This window comes from Ascidia mentula, chromosome 2 (genome assembly GCF_947561715.1).
Source record: "Ascidia mentula chromosome 2, kaAscMent1.1, whole genome shotgun sequence".
Taxonomy (NCBI): domain Eukaryota; kingdom Metazoa; phylum Chordata; class Ascidiacea; order Phlebobranchia; family Ascidiidae; genus Ascidia; species Ascidia mentula.
Genome location: NC_138567.1, coordinates 546,716 through 570,705, shown reverse-complemented (window position 1 = coordinate 570,705; position 23,990 = coordinate 546,716). Strand labels below are relative to the sequence as shown.

Genomic DNA, 23,990 nt, shown 5'->3' with positions numbered 1-23,990 from the left:
CATATACAGGAAAGCTAACGTTATCGGAAGTTACGGAGGCATTGCAGATTGCATAGTTTCCTGCTGTTACGTAAAGTCGTTTTATGGCCCTTATTTGGATGAATTGTCTCAGACAACAAACTATTGTACAAGAAGGTCTAACTGTATAGCTCAAAAGCGGGTAATGCACGATTGCATTATGTATTTTTCAGTTTGTTCTCGTCATAAAACTTTGGTTTCGTTAGTTCAGACTTAAACTCCCTCATACCAGACTGTGTTTTTCTAATAACTGTGGTTTGTTCATTCACGACCACGACCTCAGCACCAACTACCGATGCTGCGACTTATTCCAATCCAACCACTTCTAACCCGGTACCAACAAAACCAAACCCAAGCTAGATAACAATTGTAAATCACTATCAGGCATAAGACCCGCAATTAAGCGACGTGATTATTTTCAGACCTGATGATGGAATCGAGTAATTTCAACCCTCAAGATGCCGATGACGTAAATAATATTGAAAATCTGATCAAACGTATTGCACTATCTGGTCTTCCGCCAAACGAAACCATCCACGGTCATTTGTACGTTAAACGGGTTCAAATCAAAGAAGGGCAGAAGCAATTCACCACCATGCAAGAGCTTGGGTCAGCGCTCATCCAATTTACATTACAGACAGACGGGTCGGCTCAAATCGTAGCTTCTGCGTTTGTTTTCAACACAAACTACTCACAAGTGGTTCAAGGATCATCTCCCAACCGTAATTCTCTCACCAAAACCGAATACATTCCTCCTAAAAATTCCACCTTCGTTGTTATTATTGGGTTAAAGGTCAACAAACCCGATAACAAAACCACTGACGATGATGAACTTCAGGGCAATGCAAGCTACACATTATCTTCTCCTTTAGAAGAAACCACCTGCAGGAAAATCAACGAGGAAAACCACAAGAAAAAAATCAACAAGATGGCGCCACTTTGTCTCTTCTTCGACCGAGTAAAGAAGGAATATTCGGATCGTGGTTGCTCCACATCCAAGGATGCAGGAAATGGGAAGGTCACGTGCAAATGCAACCACCTCACCATGTTCACCGTCCTCCTGGCCGTCAAAACTACAACTATTCCAAAGCATTTGAAGGTATGAGTTGTGTTCCCAAAATGCCATGTAGTTTGCACCAACCCTAAGTCATATTTCTGTTCTTTGTGTTTCCAGATCACCACTTACGTGACAGAATCTGTATCCATTGTCTTCCTGGTCATCACCATTGTAATGCTGTATCGTAACCGACGCAGAGGTGACAGAGTTCCTGTTCAAATAAACTTGGCGGTGGCTCTCCTTCTTCTTCACGTGATCAATCTGTCACATGATCTTTTTACCATGCATGATCAGTCATGCATGGTGGGCACTGCAGTCAACCATATTTTCTTGCTTTGCAGTGGTAAGTGCTTGGCCCAATTAACAAGATACCTCATTTAAACCTAATCAATGTGCTGGTATTCATTAGGAATGTGGTTTCTGATCGAGGGAATACGACTCTTCATGGCTACCTCCAATCCAATCGACTTCCAAGCCCAGGATGCAAAACATCGACTCAAGTACTTTATGATCTTCGGATGGCTTCTTCCCGTCTTGATTGTGGGAATATCCGCACCCATGGGATTCCACTTCGGCGTCTACATGAAACCACAGCCTTATTACGAGGCGTGCCACCAATATCAAAACAACACTTCACCAATTCCCAAGTACGAAAGATGCTGGTTGGCTCCCAACACTCTGGTTTTTTACACTTCCGTCATCACTCCTCTTGCTCTCGTCCTTCTTATCAACCTCCTCATCATCGGGAAAACATCTTATGTAGCATTAACATCCCGAAGGATGCAGAACAGAGGAGATGACCCTGATCAGGAAGATGCTAAGAGAGCTGGAAAGACGTTTATTTTCCTCTTCTTGCTGCTCGGTGGAACCTGGAGCTTGGCATTCTTCACTGGTGAGTTACGAAGTTCCCAGTGTATCTTTATTAGTGCTAAAAAATTCTTGCTGTGTTTCAGGAATCGGAAACGAAATCTCGAACGAGGTTTTCATGTACATTCACAGCTTGGTGAACGGGATGCAAGGATTCGTCGTCTTTTTCATCTATTGCGTCATGGATGACGTCATCCGCTCGACGATCCTGCTGTGTAGTAGTGCATGAACAGCATAAAGACATGCTCGATGAACTTTACATTGCAAATATTCTCTCGTAATTCGTAAATACGCGAAACCTTGTTATTGGCACAAGTGCAAATGTGCCTTTTGTTTTTTCTTCCCTGCAAATATTAAACTTCCCAGTCAACATTCGGTTGCAAATGTTAGCATTTTTTTGTCCAAAGTAATACATTTTGACCAAAACAAAATCCCCATGTTGGGTTCACACATTTAACAATTTAGTGATAATTCCATCCAACCGTTTTATTTTCTATGTTTTGTTTCTATGGTTTGAGCACTTAATATTTTATGATTTCCATGCTTGAGTATTTAAATTCTTGCGGTTATTAAAACCGTGCTGTGCATTGTTAATCGAAATTTCGCTGATTCTTTCGCTGTATTTGATTTTTTGTAACTGCAATAAGTTCATAATTTTACGCAATTGCAGCAAACGTTTGTGAATAAAACCGTTAATAAAATCCCAGTTGGGAAGGTGGAAGTTATCCTGTACAATTAGGGGAGGAATATAAAGTTTCTATATGGGAGGATATAACCTTTAGCGCTTAAACTCTAACATGGTGTATCGCATAGGTGCAGCCTTTAAAGGCTAAATTTTTGAAAACTAAAAACCGCCTGTTCTAACAAAATGTTTTGCAAAATAGTTGTAAAAGCAATGAGTGATTTTAAAACACACACCCGAACGAAATTGTATCAAACTTAAAAACACTGCAGCGAAACAACGAAATAATGTTAAAACAAGGTTTTGCCTCCAAGAAGTAAATTTACCTCGGCTTGTAGCCGCTGGTGTACGAGATCTGTTTCTGGGGTGTGACTGGAGGCTGAGAATCATTCGGTTAATTGCTAGAATGCGTCGTCCTTTTTCGGTTATAAGCTCGCACACGGCAATTCAAGGCAATTACACTCCGAATGAAAAAACAACCTCATTGCATTTTTTGGTTCCAGAAAACTCGGAATGAACAACAAAAATAATTGCCGTCACGAAAAAGGTATCCGACATCTTCCATTCCACGATTTCACTGGACCAATGGAGCAACTATTGAGGATATGAAGCCAGTCTAACTTTTTTTATTATTGCTGTGACTCAGTAAAGGCGCAAATAAATGGTGGGAATGCTCGTGTCCAGTTTTCAATTGAAGTTTTGCGACGTCGCAAACACGAACATAGCGTAATAAATACTTTCATTTGTATTGCCACATAAGGGCAAAAAGTAAAAAACCCTAAACAACGTATGTTTAGTATAATGACGAAACAAAAGCAAAACCCTTGTGGGTTATAAAGGCGTTCTGCTTTAACACACAAATCACGAAAAATTTTCTCCCCTCCAAGTATTTGTATTCAGCACAAAATTGTAAAAATACGATATTGTTTTGTGGTAAATAAAAAAAAAAAATTTGCGTGATTTGTGTGTTAAAGCAGGACGCCGTTGAAAACTCCTGCGACATGCGGCCTTGTGCTTGTGGTAAATAAAAAAAAATGAAATAAATGACAAATATACACACGACACCTGAAGTTGATCACAAAAAGTCTTGGAAGTAATTTAATACAGCCTTACAACGATTGTCGTTCTTTGTCAAGTGTTTTAGAAACGAAATTATAAGAGCAAGGTCGTGTTTATTTACAGACGTCCGTGTTAAAAATACAAAACTATAGAAACAATAATACAAAACTAATGAAGCGAAACGGGTGACGCGGGAAAAAAGAAAAAGTGCGATTTGGGAAGTCACACTGCAGCAACATTGATTCTGTGCGCTAGAGTCATATATTGACGATGGATACGAATAATGTCACATATATTTACATTTCATAATGCTTGTGTTTCACAGAGAAATCAATGAAGCCTTTTTTCAACAATACCAATATCAGAAAACCGTAGTTTATTGTCACATGATTGATACAGCTATATATTTTGCAATATATACGTTGAACACATATACATAGCAGGCGAAAAGTTACTATTTCAACAACAAAATATCTTGTTACAACACTGTGTCTATGGAAGCAACGGTTCTCTGTCGCTTTCCTTCGTTGCCTCAAAATGATTTTCAACTATTTCAAGCGAATTATCACTTTCAGTCGCAGCCGTCTGAGTTTCGTTTCTTTACATTAATACTGGATCCATGCATTCTCTTAAGTTTGGAGGAACAACTGTCTCAGGTTTATGAAATCTTTGCATAAGCCATGTTGGGACTGCGGTTAACGTAGCACCAGCAGCACCAAGACCCCCCCGATATCAAACCTCCAGCTAACTCAGTGGCCAACACAGAAGTAGCAGCTACAGCTGCCAATGGAGGGGTAAGTACCATCAAGCCCCCTGCAACTGCACCGCTCGTGGCTGCAATGCCGATTTTCTCCCTCTTTTAAAAAAAATGTAGATACCGGATCTACTCCAAAATATCCTTCCTGCGAATTGTATTTCGATAATTTTGCATCGATAAATAAAATAAAATACTTTCTACATACTTTCTATATTAGTTTGTATGCATATTAATTTAAGTAAGTACGAAAACAGTCAATAAACGAATGTTAAAACTAATTTCTCGTAAAACACTATTAAAAACTAACACACTTTACCGTAAAAAAATGCAAAGGAAATAGCATGAGTTTTCCGGCACATGAATCTCCACTAATGCAATTCAGTAACATCACGATAAACATGGCCACGTTAAGAAAAGTAATTTTATGCTAGATCTGACCTTTTTTACGTTTTTTGCCCATTCATTTGCAAAGTCTCTGGCCATCTGTCTACCAATGTATATCTGTAGCAGGTATGCATGATTAGTTACTTTATATAATTTTTTGAAATATATGTTCAAACAGCACAAAGTCCCACAGACAGATAAATTTAATATATCCGTACACATGTCATTTAATGCTTATTGTTCTGTGGTGCGTACTTTTATTTTTCGTCTAAAAATGTTCGATTTTATTCGTAGAGCCAACAAGGAAAGCAAAACAACAATAATTCATATAATTTAAAGCCATCATTTTGTTACTTTTTCAAAAGACTTGTTTTTTTTCAATATTCAAAAATACACCAAGAGCTTTTTCATTACAAAGCTTTGTACTTGTTTCGTTTAAAAGTTATTGTATGAAAGTATCCTCCTAATTTCAAAACCATACCTCACACTGTGGTACGATTTTGTTCTTGAACTTTTTTAAGTATGGCGAGTCTTCGCTGATCGGATTTTCCCGTATTAGTTTTAAGGTTGTTAACTTGCTTTTCTCATCATATTTTTCTTTCATATCCTGAACATTTAATTCTGGGACCGATTGGATGAACTGTAGCGCAAAATAAAATGCAAAAAGTCTTAGGTCAACAAAATTTCATGCAAGTTTATATCAAATAAACACTAAACATTTTTCCTACTCACGTCTTCCATGAGCTTTTTGTAAAACTCAAAGCAATCTTCCAGTGGTTTCGCCATAACACTGTTCATTTGTTTCTGCAACGCATGCGCCAAGTGTATAAGGATACGCATAATGTATTAGCTAAAATTATATATACTTTTATCTGCTTAAGCCTCAATTCCAGCAGCACAGCTTAAAATTGGCCTTCATAACTTGTTTTGTTCAACAATTTGTTGCTTTAGCATGTCGATATATGGAGTGATGTCATCAACCAGGTTTTCTTGGTTTAGAGTTTTCATTGCAGCAGACGCTTCGATCATGGACTTAGTTTCAAAATCATTTCCGTTTTCAAAAGTATTCTGTAAAATAAAACAGTTAAAACGCCACTGTAATGTATCAATTAAAGAAACACTTAATTTTAACAATCAAAATATCAGAATATTTAATGCCATGCTCAAATGGCATATAGGCCAACCTGTGACATGCTATCCTTGTAGATTTTGAAACATATTGACACTTTTGTTTCCATGGCGAAGTCGACCAAACACTAATAAAAACAGTGTTTTTAAATGTTTTCACTTTTCAAATGGACACGGACTACATTTAAATTGCTTCGTGTGTTAAATAGGAAGTTTTTGTGTATTTTTTAAACCAAATAAGACATCAATAAAATCACTCATGTTAGAAGGTTTCACACCGTTAAAATTAGCCTTATTGAACCCTTGTATCATAAGTAGACCGATAATGATGTATGTATACGTTGTAGGTGTAATCATATTATTTTTATTATTGGTCTACATATTTGAAAAAACTGAACTACACACCTTATATTCTCTATTAATTTTTTGGCGTAACATCTCAACATATGTACTTAAGTCTTCAACGAAAGCGTTTTCCGACAAACTATTAGTGGCATTTGACCTTTCCTCTTTATCTTTTACTTCTAAATCTTCTTTATTTGTGCCTTCCATGTCAAGAAACTGACAACAAAAGATTGTTTGCGACATAAAACCAATAGTTTTTGCCAGAATAAAATTCTATAACTGATGTAAATTGGGAAAAAAATTAATAAAACGGAACAGCAAACAATAGTTTTGGGATAATCTCACTTGTTTCATGTTTTTCTTGTAGTTTTTCAAACAGGCAGTGACTTTTTTCTTCATCTTTAAATCAAAGAAATTCTGAAAACCACGATGAAAAAAATTTAGATATTCTACCACGGATTTCTTTCCTGGGGGTTTAAAACTCATATAACGGAGGGTTTCAGAAACGATCACCTTAAACGAGCTTTCCGGGGCTTCAAGCCTACTTGGTGATGAAAGTGTTTCTTTCAGCTGACTTGCAATGGCGAGGAATTCCCTTCCTTTTGGTGCAATTTCAAATGCTCGTTGTATGTTAACGGTTGAAAACAGATTGTTTTTAAACTCCAGCAATCTAAGCCACGCTTCTTGGTCTATGTCTGCAGGTATAACGAGATATTGTATTAAACTAACAAAATACAATAAAAAAGTTTTGTGCATCACTACCATTAACGCGTTTGGAGTCGGAATTATCCACATTTTTTCCAGGACAAGGCATTAAACAGCATTCCTTTTTATCGTAGAATGAATTTAGACATTCCAATTGAGGTTTGAGATCAACTGTATCTGCAAAAGACTATACCGGAGTTGCATGGAAATCTGCAATTTTTTTTTGCAGTCCCCCATTTCGAATATTTGCATATTTAATCATAAATATTGCTTTCGTTTTGTTTATTACTTGGAAATATGTGTTTCCCCCTTGAAAGCCATGATCGTGATCATTTGTGTATTTCCAGTCTCGAACCAACACCGTCAAACTCTGGATAAACCATATGCAGAACATTTTAAAAAGTTTTGTATAATATACGAGATATATATTTTAAGTATGTAAGGTCGTTGTAGAAAAATACAAATCCTAAAAAAACAAAGACTCACCTTTGTGTGTTTTGGAAGGTCACATGTGGATTCTGCGTGAAGCGTTAAAGCCTGGAAAGCAAAAAATTGAACAATACCTATAGTATAGATTTACTGCCTTCGCAGCTAAGCTGGATCAGCTACTTTTTCCAGACAAGTCGGAACAAGATTTGAAAAATCAAGCTCCCGGTGAGGTTTGAACTCACTATCCTGGGCTAACCAGGCCTAACGCTCTACCAACTGAGCTACAGGAGCTTGGTGGATCACGGGGTATATAGTGACCAAGGTACACTGGTGCGCAAGCACACAACCTTCCAGACATCGTTTACATGACTGCGCATTGGGGCAACCTTGCCATTCATGACATTGCATGAAACATTACTGCGTTACCTATAGTGTAATAAGGTATTTTAAAAAGTATTGCACAAATAAATAGTTACATCTGTACAATGTGGCTCTTTTGGTTCTTGTTATTGCTTTATGCACAGTATATTTAGTAACACTGATTAAGTTCGATTTTTACTGATGATTAGTTACCAGCCATGTACTATCTGACTACATACATATATGATTATTGCAGTGCTTTGTATTTAACATACCACATTAAAAAAAATTTTGGAATGTGGTGAATACTTACAGCGTATGTATCCAAAACCGGAAACTTTAAGAAATCTTTTTCATTCATGATTTGCATATAACTGAGTGTCAAATTTATGATGAAGAGGTCGCCTTCCTTGCATTCTATTTTATCGCCAGCCTGTGTGCCTTCTGTGTCCATAAGAAAAACTGCAATCTGTCGAAACAAATGTGGCTCGTTTACATAGTGATACTTTATTTTAATTTTAATTTTAATGGCTTGTTGTTGAAGTTTTTTCAAAATTCACAGAAGAAGTAGATTTCACTTTCGAATATGATAGTAGCCAACTCACCTGAGCGCCGTTATCTGCAAACAGGAAGATTGGTTCTTTCGTCATATGAATTCCATTCGTTTGTGGTTTGAAAGTAAACTTTGATAGAAACAGTTGTGGTATTTCTTGATTCACGCTTTCAACCTAAACCTTGATAGATCAGTTTCTCTAGTAAACTATAAGCACGTAATTTCATCACAGTACCTCATTAACCTTAGTAAATTGTTTCTCTAACAAGTACCACAGAACGTTGAGTAGATATGACTTTCCAGTTCTTGTTGGTCCAGCAATGGAATAAATATCAATTGGAACATCCAGTAGTTCCGGTTTGTTGATGATTGACTCAAATACATCGTATTGAAACTCTTTGTTTTCGTTTGTTAAACAGCACACACGATCTGACATTTTTCATAACTTAGAGTTGTTTTATTTTTTCAAAAAAACCCTTCTGCAATTCCGATTTTGCAGTTGTGGTAATTGTTTCTTAAAAACTTTTCTTAGGCTGCTAGTTGTTTATCACGCTTTATCACTTTTTGTTGTAAAACAACAACTAGTATTTTAACATTAGCACCTCGCAGCTTGCATATTGTCTTCCGTTTTACTTAAGTTGCCAAAATACGTTTTATTCATGGGTTTCAATTTTGAATTTTTCAAAGGTCTGATTAAAAACTTATTGCGTAACTCAAGGATCGCACCATGGGGGTCAACGGAAATAATAGATAATAGGAAAAAGTTTGTAGCGAATGGTATTTAGGTTAAAAGTTGTCCATATGCATATGTGCTGATAGTAGTGTAGGATATAGCAACAAATAAGCTTTGCTGTCGCCGTATTTGACAGTTTGTTTGGATAAAATAATAGTTCAGATTTTAACTACGTTTTGATGTTTTTATGTACAAACATAGACAATATTACATAAATTTCTTTAGCTCAGACACCATGGTACGTGAAAATTCAATAAGTGAACAGGTTAAAAGCATTGCTACCAATTGAAACAAGAAATTTACTGCAACTGCGCTTTACAACAGTAACCCCTTCACATTAATATCATTGCATTTTTTTGATTTCTCGTAACTGCCCCTTGCAAATATTGCTTGCCTCATGTACTTCTCATCTAAACGTAGAACGTGCGAGGCTAATCAGCATTCGAAATACTACCCACTGTTATAAAAGTGCTATAGAAGCGAGTAATTGAAATTGTATACTTGTTTCTAAAGCCGCGTAATTATCCGCCAACGCTCACATTAGCTAGTTACTCATTGGGTTTGACTGCGTTTAACGCCTCCACATTTACGTATGCAGTGGCCAACGATTTTTAAATACCTGATTCAACCAATCCTACTCGTTAATTGATTCTGTTACATATGACCCTAACCATTTCCACCCTTTGTGCAATGTCACTATCACAGAAACGTTCATTTCAGGCTAAAAGTTTAAATAATACTCTCTGTATCCTCCAGTGCAATAGTATAAATTTTAAGCACCGGTGACGGAAAGAGACTTACCATGTACTTTTACAAATTTGAACACCACTTACTTATCGAATTACGCAACATGTAGATCAAAACACTTTCCGAACAATGCCTTAAAAAATAAATCAATTTAAACAAAGCAGAGGTGGCATCACTGACACGACTGTGTTGAATCACTTGTCCAAGCATTCCCCAGACGAGATGCGAAAATACCGGTGATATTTGAATACAAACTATTGGCTTTCACGAACCTGGTATACGTTCCGAGGTTAGACGAGCGATGGAAGCAGTCAGTTTTGTTGGGAATAGAAATGTTGCGCCGAAATATATTAAAAAGAAACTCCTTTCAAATAAACACATGCACTGCAATAATAAGTCTTAGTCATGTTGTTTTCTGGTAGAATGGAATCGTGTGCGGAGGGCGATTGTGTGTGACGTGATGTGGAAACTACCGCAAAGTTCCACGTATGTTGTGCGGATATTGGCATACAGCCATAATCTCGCTTACCAATGGTGATCGATAACATGTATAACAAAGGCAAGGAGATATTGCACCAAAGTTTGGGAGGTTATAGGTTGGGCAATTAAACTTTATACGTCAGTTGGCCTCCACGCATTTGTACGTCTCAGGTTTTCTGCTACTAAACAACACAACCCCCCAACTAGGACAAAGATATATTTGACCGCACAAACCTTTTTAAGTTGGCCGGAAAATTACATTGAAATATTATAAAATGGGTTACTTGACAGCAAATACTAAGATGTGATCGATAAAATTTGGTCCCAATAAGTTTTGCGTAAATCACGTGGTACGTATGTTGACTCACCTCTTTACTGCTACAGCATTTTAAGCGTATTGTTTGTATGCTGCTCAATGTTACCACAAAACTTAAACACCGCGTAAAGTAATCTACTTTAAGTACACTACCAACAGCACAACGGAAGCTATTTGTATTTTGGAGGAATGAAGGGACAAATGAATTAAAACAAAGTATAGAGATGGCAACACAGACACAGACACGGCAGTGTTAAATGACTTGTCGAGGCATCCCCAGATGAAACGTGAAAAAAAAGTAATATTTGAAACATATTTTTGGCATTCAAAAACCTAGTATAAGTTAAAGGTTAGACGAGCGATAGAAAAGCAGGCATTTTTCTTGGAAACAAAAATGTTTTCGCTGTACTGTAAGAAACTTATTTTGCAATAATAAGTCTTAGTCAACGGAGTCGTTGCCGATGTTGACGTAATGTCACAATCTCGCTTTGTGTACCTGGTGCTCGATAACCTGTATAACAAAAACATGGAGACACAGCATCAATGGGTCTCCACCAATTTGTACGACTCAGGTTTTCTGCTAATAAACTAAAAAAAACAACCAAGACAAAGTTATATTTGACCGCCCGAAACTTTATCAATCTTGTCAGATTTATTTGCGGTGGAGGGAGAATGTTTGGAATCTTTATTTATGTTTTTGGCATGGCCCAATACAGGCCCTATGGCCTCTCCCAGCTCGCGGTAAGGACATTTTTTGTCCTGGATACACAGCGGGGATGACGTACCAGTATTCCACAATTTAGCGACACGTGATAGTTAACAGACTGCGGACAGTCTACACCGTTTCGAATTTATCAGTGCAGCTGGTGATAAGTTTTAATTCAAAGTGTTTACTAAACAATATCGTTCATTTGCTACTACACGCCCTTAAATTTTATTCAAAATATTACTCTTTATTGTCTGTGATCAGAAACCAACAAACCCAATTTTAAAGATAATCATATTTCACACAACCTTTCACAAGCTTCATTTCGTGCTTTAAAAATTAAATCTACACTTCATGATCATGATATTCTTCTAAACCCGGCATACTTACTGTCTGAAAGATAACCACTAACATATCGCCCAAAAAACTTTGTTTATCTAATCACAATTTAGGCAGAAATAATAGCTGCATTCACTAGATGTTATTACCAGCATGATATGGAACTTCCAAACCCAATTCAGAGCTTAGTGGGAATTGCTATTGTAACGTTTAATTTTACTGGAGGCTCGTAGGACCTGCTTAAAACCAGTGTAGGGTATATGTACCTTTAGCAAAAATGAAAAAGCGAACAAAACGTTTATTTTCTTATCACGAGAAAAAGGGCAGACCTTGAGGAAACGGCATGTAAACTAACAAAGATTTGCTGCAACAACAGTAAGTATAGGTTAAAACGAAATTAAGTTTAAACGCTTTAGCAAAGGCACACGGAGACGCACCAAATACGGTATTAAGCGGATGTTCGCATGTTTTCGCAGTATAGCTTTGTTGCCCATAGTGATAAATTACAAAACACAGTGGCAGGTGAGTTAAACTTCTAACGTTACGTTGCCTCTACGCATTTCTATGCCACCCATTTTCTGTTTATGAACTCTTTGAACCAACAAATATGACAAAGAAGTATTTAACAGCACAACCATTCTTTATATTTCCTCAAAGGTTTATTTGCATCGCAGGCATTGTAACCAAGCAGGATCAACATTTTTTTAAGATCCCAGTTGAGGTTTTAAGCTAACGACCCTAGGCCATCTCTGATATCAACGGCAAATGTTTCGAGAAACGAGAGTTGGATTTCTTCGAATCGCCTGTGTAGTCTCTATGTCTAACGGAGACTCAGCAACGGATTGGTACAAAATATGATAAATAATCCTAAGTCGTCTGTCTGTTTTAAGTTTTTACGACATATACAGTTCGCCTGTCTGTGCAGGAATCATTTTTTAGTTCAATTTAAACCCAGCAACTTTCCCACACTTTATTGCCATGTATATCTTTCCAATGTCTGTGGTCAACGTTAAACATTTAAATAGATGTAAATTGTTTTAATGTTGCTACAACGACTTTGTGTCCACGCTTCTGGTTTTAGAAAACATGTTTCGCGTTTTATTAAAACATCTTCAGTTCTACGTTTTATCATTTTTAGCGTCTAACTATGTCTTTTCTGTTTATTTTGTTTGTAGAACTGAAGATGCTTTAATAAAAAGCGAAACATGTTTTCTAAAACCAGAAGCGTGGACACAAAGTTGTTCTAGTAACATTTGAAATTGAAATTAAAGATTAACTTGTGTCACGTGAAAGTGTTGCTGGTTAGGTGGATTTCATGAAGTAAAAACATTTTATTGTTAAATAGATGTCGTTGCAGCAGTGTTACATGAGCATTAACATCTACCATAATTGTTTTGTTGTATAATTAAGGAATATTAATTTTAATTTTGATGTTGACGGAAAAATTTCTGAAACACTTCAAGTAATTTGTGAACGTACCAGATTAAAACGGATAATCTTTTCACGACTAGTCCTCACCTACAACAAGAAATCATACCACAATGAACAATAAAGTGCATCTTGTTGCTGACCAATGTAAAGGTGACAACCATGTATTGGACAAAGAAAGGCCGTTGTGAAGTGTGTTTGTGGGTTATAGATCGGCAGAAGAGCTAAAAGCTTGCTATAATATAATGGAAATAATATTTTAAACATTTCTTGTGTTTTCCACTCAAACGATGAGCAACCGCCCCCCTTTTCTTTATACCCTGAGTAAAATGCATTCCTTGTTATAAGCTTGAATATTGCAATACAACGCAGTTACAATCCGGATAAAAAAAATATTGCAAGTTCGATACAATAAGGGATTTCGTGACAAGGTTAACTGGTTCGTGCAGCTATAACTCCTTCACTGTTACCAAACGTTGCAGGAAGGAATTAATGATCGCAAGGGGTCGCTATAACACTACGCCAATACATTACAAAGCAAGCAGTTATCGAAGATGAAACTGCGTTTTTGGTTGAGTTCACATCGACCTAGACCTAAAAATACCCACTCTTGCTTTTTGATGATAGTTGGCATTCGACCCCACACCAAGATGTCAAACTGTTCGTGATTTGTGCCCACGATAACCAGGGTTAATATCCCGGTGTGGTGTAAAAAGCTTTTCAGTTGTAATGCTGCTTATACTAAAAATATTGGCTTTTATATTCATTTAATGACATATGTCTGAGACGAAATGTTAGGCATAAAACAAAGTATTTGGTCAATACGGATAATCGCCTAATCCGGATAAATTTATCGAACAAATCGTATTCGAATTAACCGAGTTCTACTCTGGTTATAATGACAACAACTGTATCTAATTTACATAAATATCTGGTGACGATCAAATCACCCACTTGGCTTGTATCGGGCCGGGGATTTCCCGTCTCTCTCAACCGATGCGTGACGAGGATACGGGGAGGTTTGTTATAATACGACGTCTCGGTATCGACACAGGGAAAATACCTGCACACAAAGTCATTCCCTGTCTTTTGTCACCAAGTAAAGTTCTAACCATATTTCCACATCGTTCAATGCAAATTTTACCCAAAGTTCTTGGTTTGTGTTTTGATTAAAATTGTTTAGTGATACCTGCGAACAAACAAACTCGATGTGAGGATGTAAACACAAAACTTGATACACGAATATAGCTTTATTCGTTTCACATCTGTAAATAATAGTTGGGGCATTTAGAATCAGAGAAAAAAGAAATTCTGTCTCAGCGTATCTCGTATCAAGATATATCAGTGATTACTCCAACCAGAAATCCCAATGTTCACATTTTATGGCTGAATTATGATAATTTTGATTCAACTGTTAACATGTGTGTGTTTTATGCTCTTAAATTAAACCGTAGCAGTGATTATAAGGTTTCTAATTTACATAGAAAATAGGCAGGACCGCCTATTTTTAAAACCAGTATGCACAGATATCGTTTTCACAACCTCACGCAACCCTATCCCAGGCAGGTGTTGCACTCGGGTTAGTAGAAATACACGGACCAAGGTACGGACATAGGAGCGAGATGGTGAAACACATCCTGTTGTGTTGCTGGGAATGTGGAGACGATTTGGGTTCGTTCTTCTCCACGGAGGTAAAAACACGGCGTGACGTCACTGTTTGGAGCCTTTACGTTGGTATCATAAATGTGTTCAAAGGTTGGCAATTAGTACCAGGTAGTGTTAGCACATAAATATATTTATTGGAACAAAGAGTGTAATTTCGTATTTAAATCAGTGATTCTCACCTACTTAGACGTAAGAATCAAAACCAAAGCTTCAAGTTTGTAAGGAATCGCATAAAAACGACACAAGTTGATGAGAAATGACTTGAAGAGAAAAACAAACCAACAGAACGCAGCAAAATTACACAAGTAGCTGTTGACATTAAACTGTGATTTTTAGTAGTAAATTTAATGTCTCTAAAACAGATATTAATATTTACAAAGTTATATATTAAACATGTTTTGCTGGATATTGTTTAAATGAGTAAGTTCATCAGTGGAACCAGGGGGAAATGTCGCAACTTTGGTTTTTTTTTCCATTATTTTTGTTCACTTTACCTCCTGCTTGTTCGCAAGGTAAGTTTTTATTTCAAAAACATTTATTTCCACGTTTGAAAATATTAATGATTATTTTCAAGGAACACTCGTTACTATAGAAGTAGGAAAGCACAATGCCTACATTAATCCACCAATCTCATGTGGGGAAACGATTAACGTACAGAGTACGTATCTATGCTCACCAATGAAAACACAAATACCTCATATTTTAACTTGATTTATTTGCAGATAACAGGTTGAATGCGATCAACACTACATACAACGCTAGTACCCGTAAGTATTCAAAACATTACTTGTGAAACATTTATTTGTATTCCGTTTATTTCGAAGCGAGAAACATAAACAAACCTACAGCATTCGTAAAACTCATTATGGAAACCTTTACCGATTGAATACAACAATTAATTTGTGACGTCATAATAATATCTTATTATTACGTAATGAAACAACAGAACGTCACAGTGACATAACTTGTGCTTTTCATGCAGAGCATTGTCAATACACATTTCATGAGGGAATATGTTACGACGCAAGTCAATATAAAATTGCTGGTGAATACGGAAAGCACTTGTTTATTTGAAGGGATTATTTCCTTACTTTATTCGATTTCACTTTTTTTTCTAAACCAATCACTTTTTGGGGGAGGTAAAAATTATTGTGATTTTACCGACCCCTATCTTCAAACCCCCCTTCCTGCCTCCCCCATCCGGGCACCCATATGTTTTTAAATAAAATGGAAACGTGGAATAAGAGCATTGTTTTTATCTGCGATGTGGGAAAGATTTCAACAAAATTTCCAGCTTAAAAACCGTGATGCATGTTAAAAGTAATGACCTCAATTCACAATGATTAAAGAATAAAAATTTTTCTTTATTTAACATATAATTATGACCTCATTTCACCCAATCATTTACTAAACTATACCTGATATTAATCAAATTATAAGAACACTTTGCTATTACATTTGAAGGACACTACAAAATTGACAATGTCAATGACTGGAAAAGCATCTCTAAGGAGCTTTACCAAATGTTCAAGATCACTGGAAAAGGTAAAATTTCGTTTAAATACGTGCGAGGTTATTGACGTAAATCGAGATGTGTCGATGAACTCGTGTCTGGCCAAAAAGTTTCCCGGGGTAAAAATTATTCCTAAATATTTAAAAAGTTTTACGATTTGAGAAGCCTTTGTCATTTTTTACCCAGAGGCCAATGAAAAGGCGGTTTTTGATGTTCTTCCATGCATTGAACAAGGTAATATATAGATGTATTCTCTAAGTAATGACAAAATAATAATTTTCATAAACAAACAAATACTACGTAAGTTTTTATATCAAATTGTACGATCTACAGCAGGAAATCAGGAATACGCCATTACAACTGAAACCACGAACAATGGTAATAAATACTTTAACTTGACTTGTATCAAAACTTAGGTTTTCTGCTGACTTACTGTATCTAACATAACAAAAACAAGTTTGCGTTTTGGGTCTCTGTTCAATTTGCTGTAAAACTTTGTTTACAGAATGGTGTTACAACTACACAACCGGAAAATGCTACGACTTCAACACGATTAAAGTTGCAGGTAATTTATAAACTTCCATTCAAATTCTTGTAAATTGTATACTACGTGGACAAACGTGTGGTCAGCGCATTGCGTGTAACAGCGTTTATTCAATAAGTGGTCGAACTTGATCATTATTTAATTCTTGAAAACATTTCTTCACAGGAAATTGTACTTTGAAGAATTTGGAGAAAAGGGATAAGTTTCCGTGTTCCAGATTCACCGGTAATATTTTGTTGTTTAAATCAGGGCTTCGTTAAACATTTGAGTTCGCGACTTCTTTGTATTGAATACAATTTCCGCGTCCTTTTGCGTTAAAGAGTCGCCCATTCTTTGTCCTATTCAAATGTAATTTTGATTAATCGGGTAAAACGCTTAACAGACCCAACAGAGTGACTCAACATACATGTGTGTCTTGTCAAACATGAAACAGTCTTGTCTAACATTCTTCTTTTACATGCAGTATCAAAAAACGACAACGACAACATATTTGAGATATCACCTTGCTTTGCCGGCGACACCACAGGTAACATTTAAACCAGCATAAAATAATCAGTGTTCCGAATAATCAGAAATCCTTAACAATGAATGTTTTTACCTTAAAGTGAAAATGCTACGACATTGCACCGAACCAAGAGCCGAGATTCAGTTTAATGTGGAAGGTAAGAAACGTCGCTACCTTATATGGTGATAGGTTTGCAACCGCAGGTAGAGGTGGCAGGAATTTTGTGCTAATTTCCTCGAAGCGTACCACGTGTGCAGTCCGTTAATTAATACAAAATGTTTTTATTTTTTCTCTCGTTACAAAACTTTGCCGAAACCCCTCTCCTGCGTGTTTTTCTAATTACTATGTTTTGTTCATTCCAGATCACGCAACGTGTACAGTTTCCCACGACACGAGTGAAGATTGTTCAGATATTAAAGGTCAGGGAAGTAGCGACAATTAATTCTGTTCGAGGCAAAAGAAACAAAAGTTTAATTATTCCATTAAATAAACAGATGAAGGATTTGTTTATTAAAAGCTAAATTTAGTCGCGTTCTGTGGCGAATCTCGCGAAAAATTCATCAGTTCAGCAATAAAGAACTTACTTGCTCTAAACTTAGTGCAAAACACAAAACATATTTGCTTGCTTGTTGATAAAAATAACTTAACATTGTGTTGATTTACAGCTTCCAATGGCCAAGCGGGAAACTATTGCAAAAATCAAAATGTAATAGAAGGTTAGTTGCAAACTTAGCTATCTTAAATAGCCATAATTGTTATGTGACAACCTTGCAAAGCTTCTATTAACATCAAAACGCATCAACTTACGTTCTTAATTCAATCGACCAACTAAACACAAGATAATTCCTTCTTAAATACTTGCGTTGAACGCATGCACTAAATGTACACATTAAGTCCCACAACATCTTTTGCTTATTTTGTAGATTGCTCAACAACTTATGGTCGCTGGCATCGTTTTCCACACACCGACAACTGTTCCGACTTCTCATCTCAACTACAAACTTGTGTCAAGAATTTTCAAATATCCAACTGCGGTTGCTTCAATAAACTCCCAGGATGGTGTGAAGATAGCACAAATACCAATTTGACTTCAACTGTGGGAAAGCATTACTGGAGAATGTGTGAAGGTAACGAGAGTAAAACTGCCAAAAATATTGATAACAAACACAAACCCCTATCACAAATAACAATCGCTTTCCGTTTTTTTAACTTCATACCGTATGTGACTTCAGATGGAAATAACATCAAAATTCGGGTTCGTTTCTGCTCCACGACAACCACGACCACAACCTCAGTACCAACTACCGATGCTGCAAGTTATTCCGAACCAACTGTTTCTAACCCGAAACAAACATCTAACCACACGCAACCAAACTCAGACAACAATCAACCTACACCAACCACCCAATTAGCTTATAAAACAGTTGAACCAATCTCAACCATCCCAAAGCCTGGTAATTACAATCTACACACATTGCCCACTGTTTTAAAATATCATGTCTCATCAGTGCAGCTGGCTGAGGAAGGTCTTGCCAGGTTAGAAGTTCGCAAACTGTTGTTTGGTTATAGTCTATTCCGCCTCCATTGGAAGTCCCCACAAATTGGAATACCTGACTAGTCACCACCTTTTGTAAATAATCCCAAGGCGTTTGTTCAACATATGTTGCTAAGTCTTTGCTGGCCGTAAAGACAACTGGAGGTTCCAAGAATCCAAACTTTCATCTAGTTACCGGACAACACCCTCAGTCACCAGCTGCACTGATGCGATTAATAGGTCGATGCAGTGTGTAATGTCTGTAACTCACTGATAATTAATGATATCTCCCTCCTACTAACGTTCATAAACACAGTGTGCATAGTTAATGGCATCTGCATAACCTGCACTTGGAAATGTTATTTGACATGTTTGCATTATATCATAAAATCATATAACCTTGCTTCTGTAACGTTTTGTTATCAGAAGTAATCTTGCGCTTGGAGGAGGAACTTAAAGGTTTCACTCAAACTAATGTCACAAAGAACAAGAAGTCTCTCCTGACTGACTTGGACAACTTGGCCACCTTCCTCGTCAACTTTACATCGTCCAAAGCTCTCGTGAATCAAACCACCACTCTTCAGGTGCCAGAATTGGCTCAAATAGAATTTGGAAAAGTCAATCGTGGCCCTTACAACTTTCCTGAGAAACCTGACTCCACTCAACTGCTGGCACTCAACTCCAGTATCGGTGACGTCACCACACGTAAGAAGCGAGCTTTAAAGTTGGTGGTGTTCGTTTTCACCAAATATTTCTTCAATCTCGACAAAATGATTCCTTTCTATTATCTTTCTCCCTCGGCTTCAACGTCATTCTGGCAAACCGGCAACATCACAAAATATCAGCCCAGTTCAACTGTTCATTACTTCGACTTTATGGTTTACATTCCCCCCAATCAACAAATCAAGGCAACAACTAAGTTTATTGTGGACATGAGAAGTAAGTAGAAGTTGTATTTGTAATGGTTCACCTCCCGTCCTGCCTGCATGTATTAAACGCAACATTAGCCCGATTTTAAGACAGTTTGCTACAAATAGAGCAGTTGTTAACATAAATATACGAACGCTTAAATCTTCTCAGTATGGTTTTACATTCTGACTTCAGTGAATCACTAACCACGTGCGTTCGTATCGATCACAGTTAAGTTTCTCTTCCAGACGACACCACAGTGGAATCAGTGGTGATACCGAGTTTGTTCAAGATCTACAGATCATGGTTCGAGTTGGTCGAACACGATTTCGTCTGTCAACGGTTGGACGTGAACCTCACATTCTTTACATCTGATGGTTGTACGAGCAAGTCTGTGAACGGTGTGGTGACGTGTTCGTGCGATAGAACCGGGATGTTTACTGTTGTACCTCGGATCGTCGCACGAGTCAGACCGGAAGGAATTAATGTGAGTGGATGAGATTGGTCTGCACTGTATAGTTTTACATTTCATCAGAATCTTAACGGTTGAACCACGTATATTGTCTAAATTGTGCATGCCATTCCAATTGCTAGCAGCATGTTCTTGTTATATCAGCGTTAAATTATATTTACCAAGGACACATTGAGGCACTAAAGCATGAAGTACAAATTTTCGTGTGAAAATATTTGAAAATAGAATGAAAAAATCCTGTGTCCACGTAACCACGTTTGCTTCAACAACGTCAATAATTTTTCTAAATTTTACGGATTGAAAAAGTCATGATGACAACATTAACTGCAATTAAACAAAATTATTTTCCCTTGAGACTTTTGTCGCCATTTTGATTTTCAAATAATATTTCAGGTAATCTTCTACACTGGAATGGTCGTGGGATCGCTTCTCCTCTTCTTTACAATGCTCAGTCTCATCTCGATGTGTTCACGGGTTGTGATAGAGAGAGTGCGTGTGCAGATCAACTTGGTGATATCTCTGTTCCTTCTACACATTGTCATCTTGGTCGAGGGTCGAGCGATTCAAACCAAAGAAGCGTGCGAGGCGACAACTTTCATTACACATTATCTCATGCTCACAACAGGTTGGATTGTGGAACATAACTCACGGTTTTTTTACATCTTTAATATGAACAAAATAGCCAAAACAATGCTGGAAAACTTCATGATTGTAGAACACAATCGAAACGTCTGCATGAAGTTTTCCAGCATTGTATTGGCTATTTTGTTCATATTAAAGGTTGGATTGTATTTTAATCAAGCTTTATGTTTTCACTGATTGACGCACTGTCAGTGAAAAATAATGTTAATTTGAAATCATGCAACGCTCGCGAATATAAATCGAAAATAGATTTTTCCATTGCGCTGCTGCTAAGCGTTGTTTGACGTCACAATCACGCAGACTCGCGGCAGCGAACGCATTGTTTCCTGGTAATATGAACCGATAAACATTCACTTCCTATAAGCGCTAAATGCCATAACGCTGATGGCGCAATCATTATTCCAGTGAAATCCATCACCCGTGTTGTTTATTTCTGCAGCTTGCTTCGCTCTCACAGAGAGTCTCACCATCCTGTCCAACTTGGACGGTCGATCTCTCCGCTTCGTTAAACTCAACCAATGCAACGTCATCACCTCACAACTCCTCCTCGGTTGGGGACTTCCCCTTCTCATTGCGACGGTCGTCATGGCGGCGAGTTCGCCCTCGGGAAACTACATCTCATCCAGTCCGCTCGGTGGTTACGAACGCTGCTGGATCAAACCCGGTTCCGCGGCGCTTGTTGTCGGGGTAACGGTACCCGTAGCAACCATCTTCGTCTCCTGCTTCGTCGTCTCAGCTCTCACCTTCGTCTTGGCTTTACGAGCCAGGCGTGACGCGAACATCTTGGAGGGTTCTCGCAGAGCTACAACTTATGACGTCATGACGGTGGATGACGTAGACTTGGATCACGTGATACGGATGTTGGTGGAGAACGTGTTGATTTGTTTCGTCCTGCTCGTACCCTGGATCCTCTACTTTATACCTGGTGAGGTTTTAATTGTTCCTACACCTGAGAACATTCCAGTTTGTAAGTCATCTGTTTGCTTTCACCAGAGTTCTTAAAGTTAAAACAACACTGGGGAATTATAACCCCCGTCCATTTATTACTCCTTCCTAACATGCAATACTCACAGTCATTGTCTCTTTACAGGCATACACAACATTGACGTCACAGTTGCTACCATGTACGTCACAATGACGTTTATTGGAACCCAGGGAATATTCGTTTGCATCAGTTACGTCATAGTGAGCCGTGACGTTCGTCCGCAATGTGATGACAGAAATTATCCTGAGCGTTATAGTCTCTACTGGTACGGACCGGAGGCAGGGAACGAAGATCCCATCCAGCTTAATACTTACATGGAGACAATCGAATAACTGAAAACTATGGTGGGGGAAATAACGATCAAAGCAAATCGTTCATGCGTGACAAATTTGAATGTTAAATGAAGTTGCAAAAAACTTCAGATCCAATATTGAAGTTTAATGAAGCTTTTTTTGCAAATATTTTTAAAACACCATCTTAGGAGGCCACACAATTGTATGACACGTCATAGATTGTATGACACAATATCAGTGTTTGGGTACCCATGCGTTAAATCGCTTTTACGTCAATTTATTTTGTTTGTTTTATTGCATTTTCTATTATTGTATTTGGTTTCCGTGTAATCCATAAACTGTAAAAAATTGGATTTAAAAAATAAAAAAAAGCCCAAAAAATATATCATAAAAAAAAAATTAAAAAAAAACTAAAATTACAAAACGACAAAAACACAAATATATCATGGAGAATGTACCGTCACGTTTGTCTTTAACTTGTAATAGTTGTTTTTCATGTCAACATGTTGAACATTCCTCCGACCCTCATTTCCATTTCACTGAGTTTGTCGTGCTTTGCTGGCTGCTACGTTTCTAGAAGTCATGAATCCCGACCCCCTCTCAAGAGTGAGTTTCATTTTTCCATTTTTCATTTACAATTTAGCGACGAAACAACCTCCCAACATCTGTTTTTGGTTAAAATTAACCTACTACAAGTTACTCAAACATATTCAGTATGAGAAGTAAGCTATCTCATGCATTGCCCTTGTGTTGTATCAGTTTCTTGCTTGTGTTTCTCTTCCATTGTCGTAGCATGCGCGCCACTTAATATATTTCCACCTGTATTTCGTATGTTCGGTCGATCAAATCCATTTTAGTTTAGAATTGACAAAAAAAAAATTAGAAGACAAACGTGAGTTGTATTTAACATGACGTCATGCTGCGTTGTTGTTTTTCTGTGTAACGCGGTTTTGTCTGACGGTTTTTTGCTTGCTGCAAAACGTCTGCATTTCCCGGACTTTCCGTTGTTTCACTTCTCGCGATATATCAATATTTGATTTCTATGATTGAGTCTAACCAGAGTTTTCGAAAGTGTGTCCCGCGGAACCCTGAGCAAATATAAAAGATTCCTTTGACCACAATCTGGTCTTAAGCAAAAGTTGAAGTCTACTTTCTAACGTTCTGGGGGTTTCTTATCAATTTATATAACCTCTCAGAGTTCCGCTGATATCAAAGTTTTGGGAAACACTGGTTTAATCCATTTCCTTGTGTTCTGTTTCAGTGTTTCACTTTGCCTGAATGTCGGTTCCACATTCACCAACTTAGCATAATTTTCATTTGCTGTAAATATTTTGTTCATGTAAATAGTGGACTCGGTTATTACGTTCAGCACGTGATGTTAATTTGATTTGCAAACGTTGGCTGTTAAGCCTTCACTTAAACTTTGTGCTTTAAACAGTGAATTTCCCAAAGTCCACCTGGCTTATTATAAATAATTGTTGCCTTCAAAACAATAAAATTTAAATAAAATAAATAAACAGTTACGGAAATATCAGTTGTCGATTTAAATGTTGATCATAAGATGTTGATTTGCAATTACACGACAAGCTGATGTTACTTTATTCGACATGGTTAAAATAAAACAACGCCAACCTAAGCTGTAGGGTTTGCACCGCTGATGACGTTTCGCTTAAAGGCAGACGCAAAATGGTGATGATTCGCGGCAACGCAACACCTCTGCGCATTGTGGTAATTTGCCTTTTTCATGATTTCGTTATTCAAACTATCTGTATAAGGATCAGTGTACATTACCTTATTACAACACCCTGAAGAATAACCTTCTACATAGAATCATG

General features: G+C 37.3%; 3 protein-coding genes across 3 annotated transcripts; all 3 read left to right on the top strand.

Annotated features, from left to right (window-relative positions):
- The first annotated feature begins 448 nt into the window (after positions 1-448).
- LOC145889012 (adhesion G-protein coupled receptor G2-like) lies at positions 449-2,171 on the top strand. Its single transcript, XM_082979887.1, has 4 exons — positions 449-1,117; positions 1,193-1,418; positions 1,485-1,967; positions 2,029-2,171. The coding sequence occupies exons 1-4, from the start codon at positions 449-451 to the stop codon at positions 2,169-2,171; spliced, it is 1,521 nt and encodes a 506-aa protein (XP_082836013.1).
- Positions 2,172-15,143: 12,972 nt separating this feature from the next.
- LOC145889010 (uncharacterized) lies at positions 15,144-17,352 on the top strand. The gene is made up of 9 exons (XM_082979885.1): positions 15,144-15,270; positions 15,333-15,416; positions 15,481-15,525; positions 15,741-15,803; positions 16,223-16,303; positions 16,458-16,505; positions 16,605-16,649; positions 16,777-16,836; positions 17,279-17,352. The coding sequence occupies exons 1-9, from the start codon at positions 15,207-15,209 to the stop codon at positions 17,350-17,352; spliced, it is 564 nt and encodes a 187-aa protein (XP_082836011.1). The 5' UTR covers positions 15,144-15,206.
- On the top strand, positions 16,986-23,424 carry LOC145889328 (uncharacterized). Its single transcript, XM_082980267.1, has 12 exons — positions 16,986-17,040; positions 17,279-17,341; positions 17,421-17,477; positions 17,683-17,739; positions 17,986-18,036; positions 18,244-18,447; positions 18,553-18,774; positions 19,281-19,793; positions 20,012-20,250; positions 20,629-20,860; positions 21,317-21,802; positions 21,968-23,424. Exons 3-12 carry the CDS (start codon positions 17,426-17,428, stop codon positions 22,192-22,194), a joined length of 2,283 nt encoding a protein of 760 aa, XP_082836393.1. The 5' UTR covers positions 16,986-17,040; positions 17,279-17,341; positions 17,421-17,425; the 3' UTR covers positions 22,195-23,424.
- Positions 23,425-23,990: the final 566 nt, after the last annotated feature.

Excerpts from the sequence above, each read along its gene's own strand:
- LOC145889012 (XM_082979887.1), top strand. The coding sequence starts at position 449 with ATGGAATCGAGTAATTTCAACCCTCAAGATGCCGATGACGTAAATAAT. Across the intron at positions 1,118-1,192 it reads CTATTCCAAAGCATTTGAAG|ATCACCACTTACGTGACAGA; the intron begins GTATGAGTTGTG and ends TTGTGTTTCCAG. Across the intron at positions 1,419-1,484 it reads TATTTTCTTGCTTTGCAGTG|GAATGTGGTTTCTGATCGAG; the intron begins GTAAGTGCTTGG and ends GGTATTCATTAG.
- LOC145889010 (XM_082979885.1), top strand. The coding sequence starts at position 15,207 with ATGTCGCAACTTTGGTTTTTTTTTCCATTATTTTTGTTCACTTTACCT. Across the intron at positions 15,417-15,480 it reads GGAAACGATTAACGTACAGA|ATAACAGGTTGAATGCGATC; the intron begins GTACGTATCTAT and ends ATTTATTTGCAG. Across the intron at positions 15,526-15,740 it reads TACATACAACGCTAGTACCC|AGCATTGTCAATACACATTT; the intron begins GTAAGTATTCAA and ends CTTTTCATGCAG.
- LOC145889328 (XM_082980267.1), top strand. The coding sequence starts at position 17,426 with ATGCTACGACATTGCACCGAACCAAGAGCCGAGATTCAGTTTAATGTG. Across the intron at positions 18,037-18,243 it reads AAATCAAAATGTAATAGAAG|ATTGCTCAACAACTTATGGT; the intron begins GTTAGTTGCAAA and ends CTTATTTTGTAG. Across the intron at positions 19,794-20,011 it reads GTTTATTGTGGACATGAGAA|ACGACACCACAGTGGAATCA; the intron begins GTAAGTAGAAGT and ends TTTCTCTTCCAG.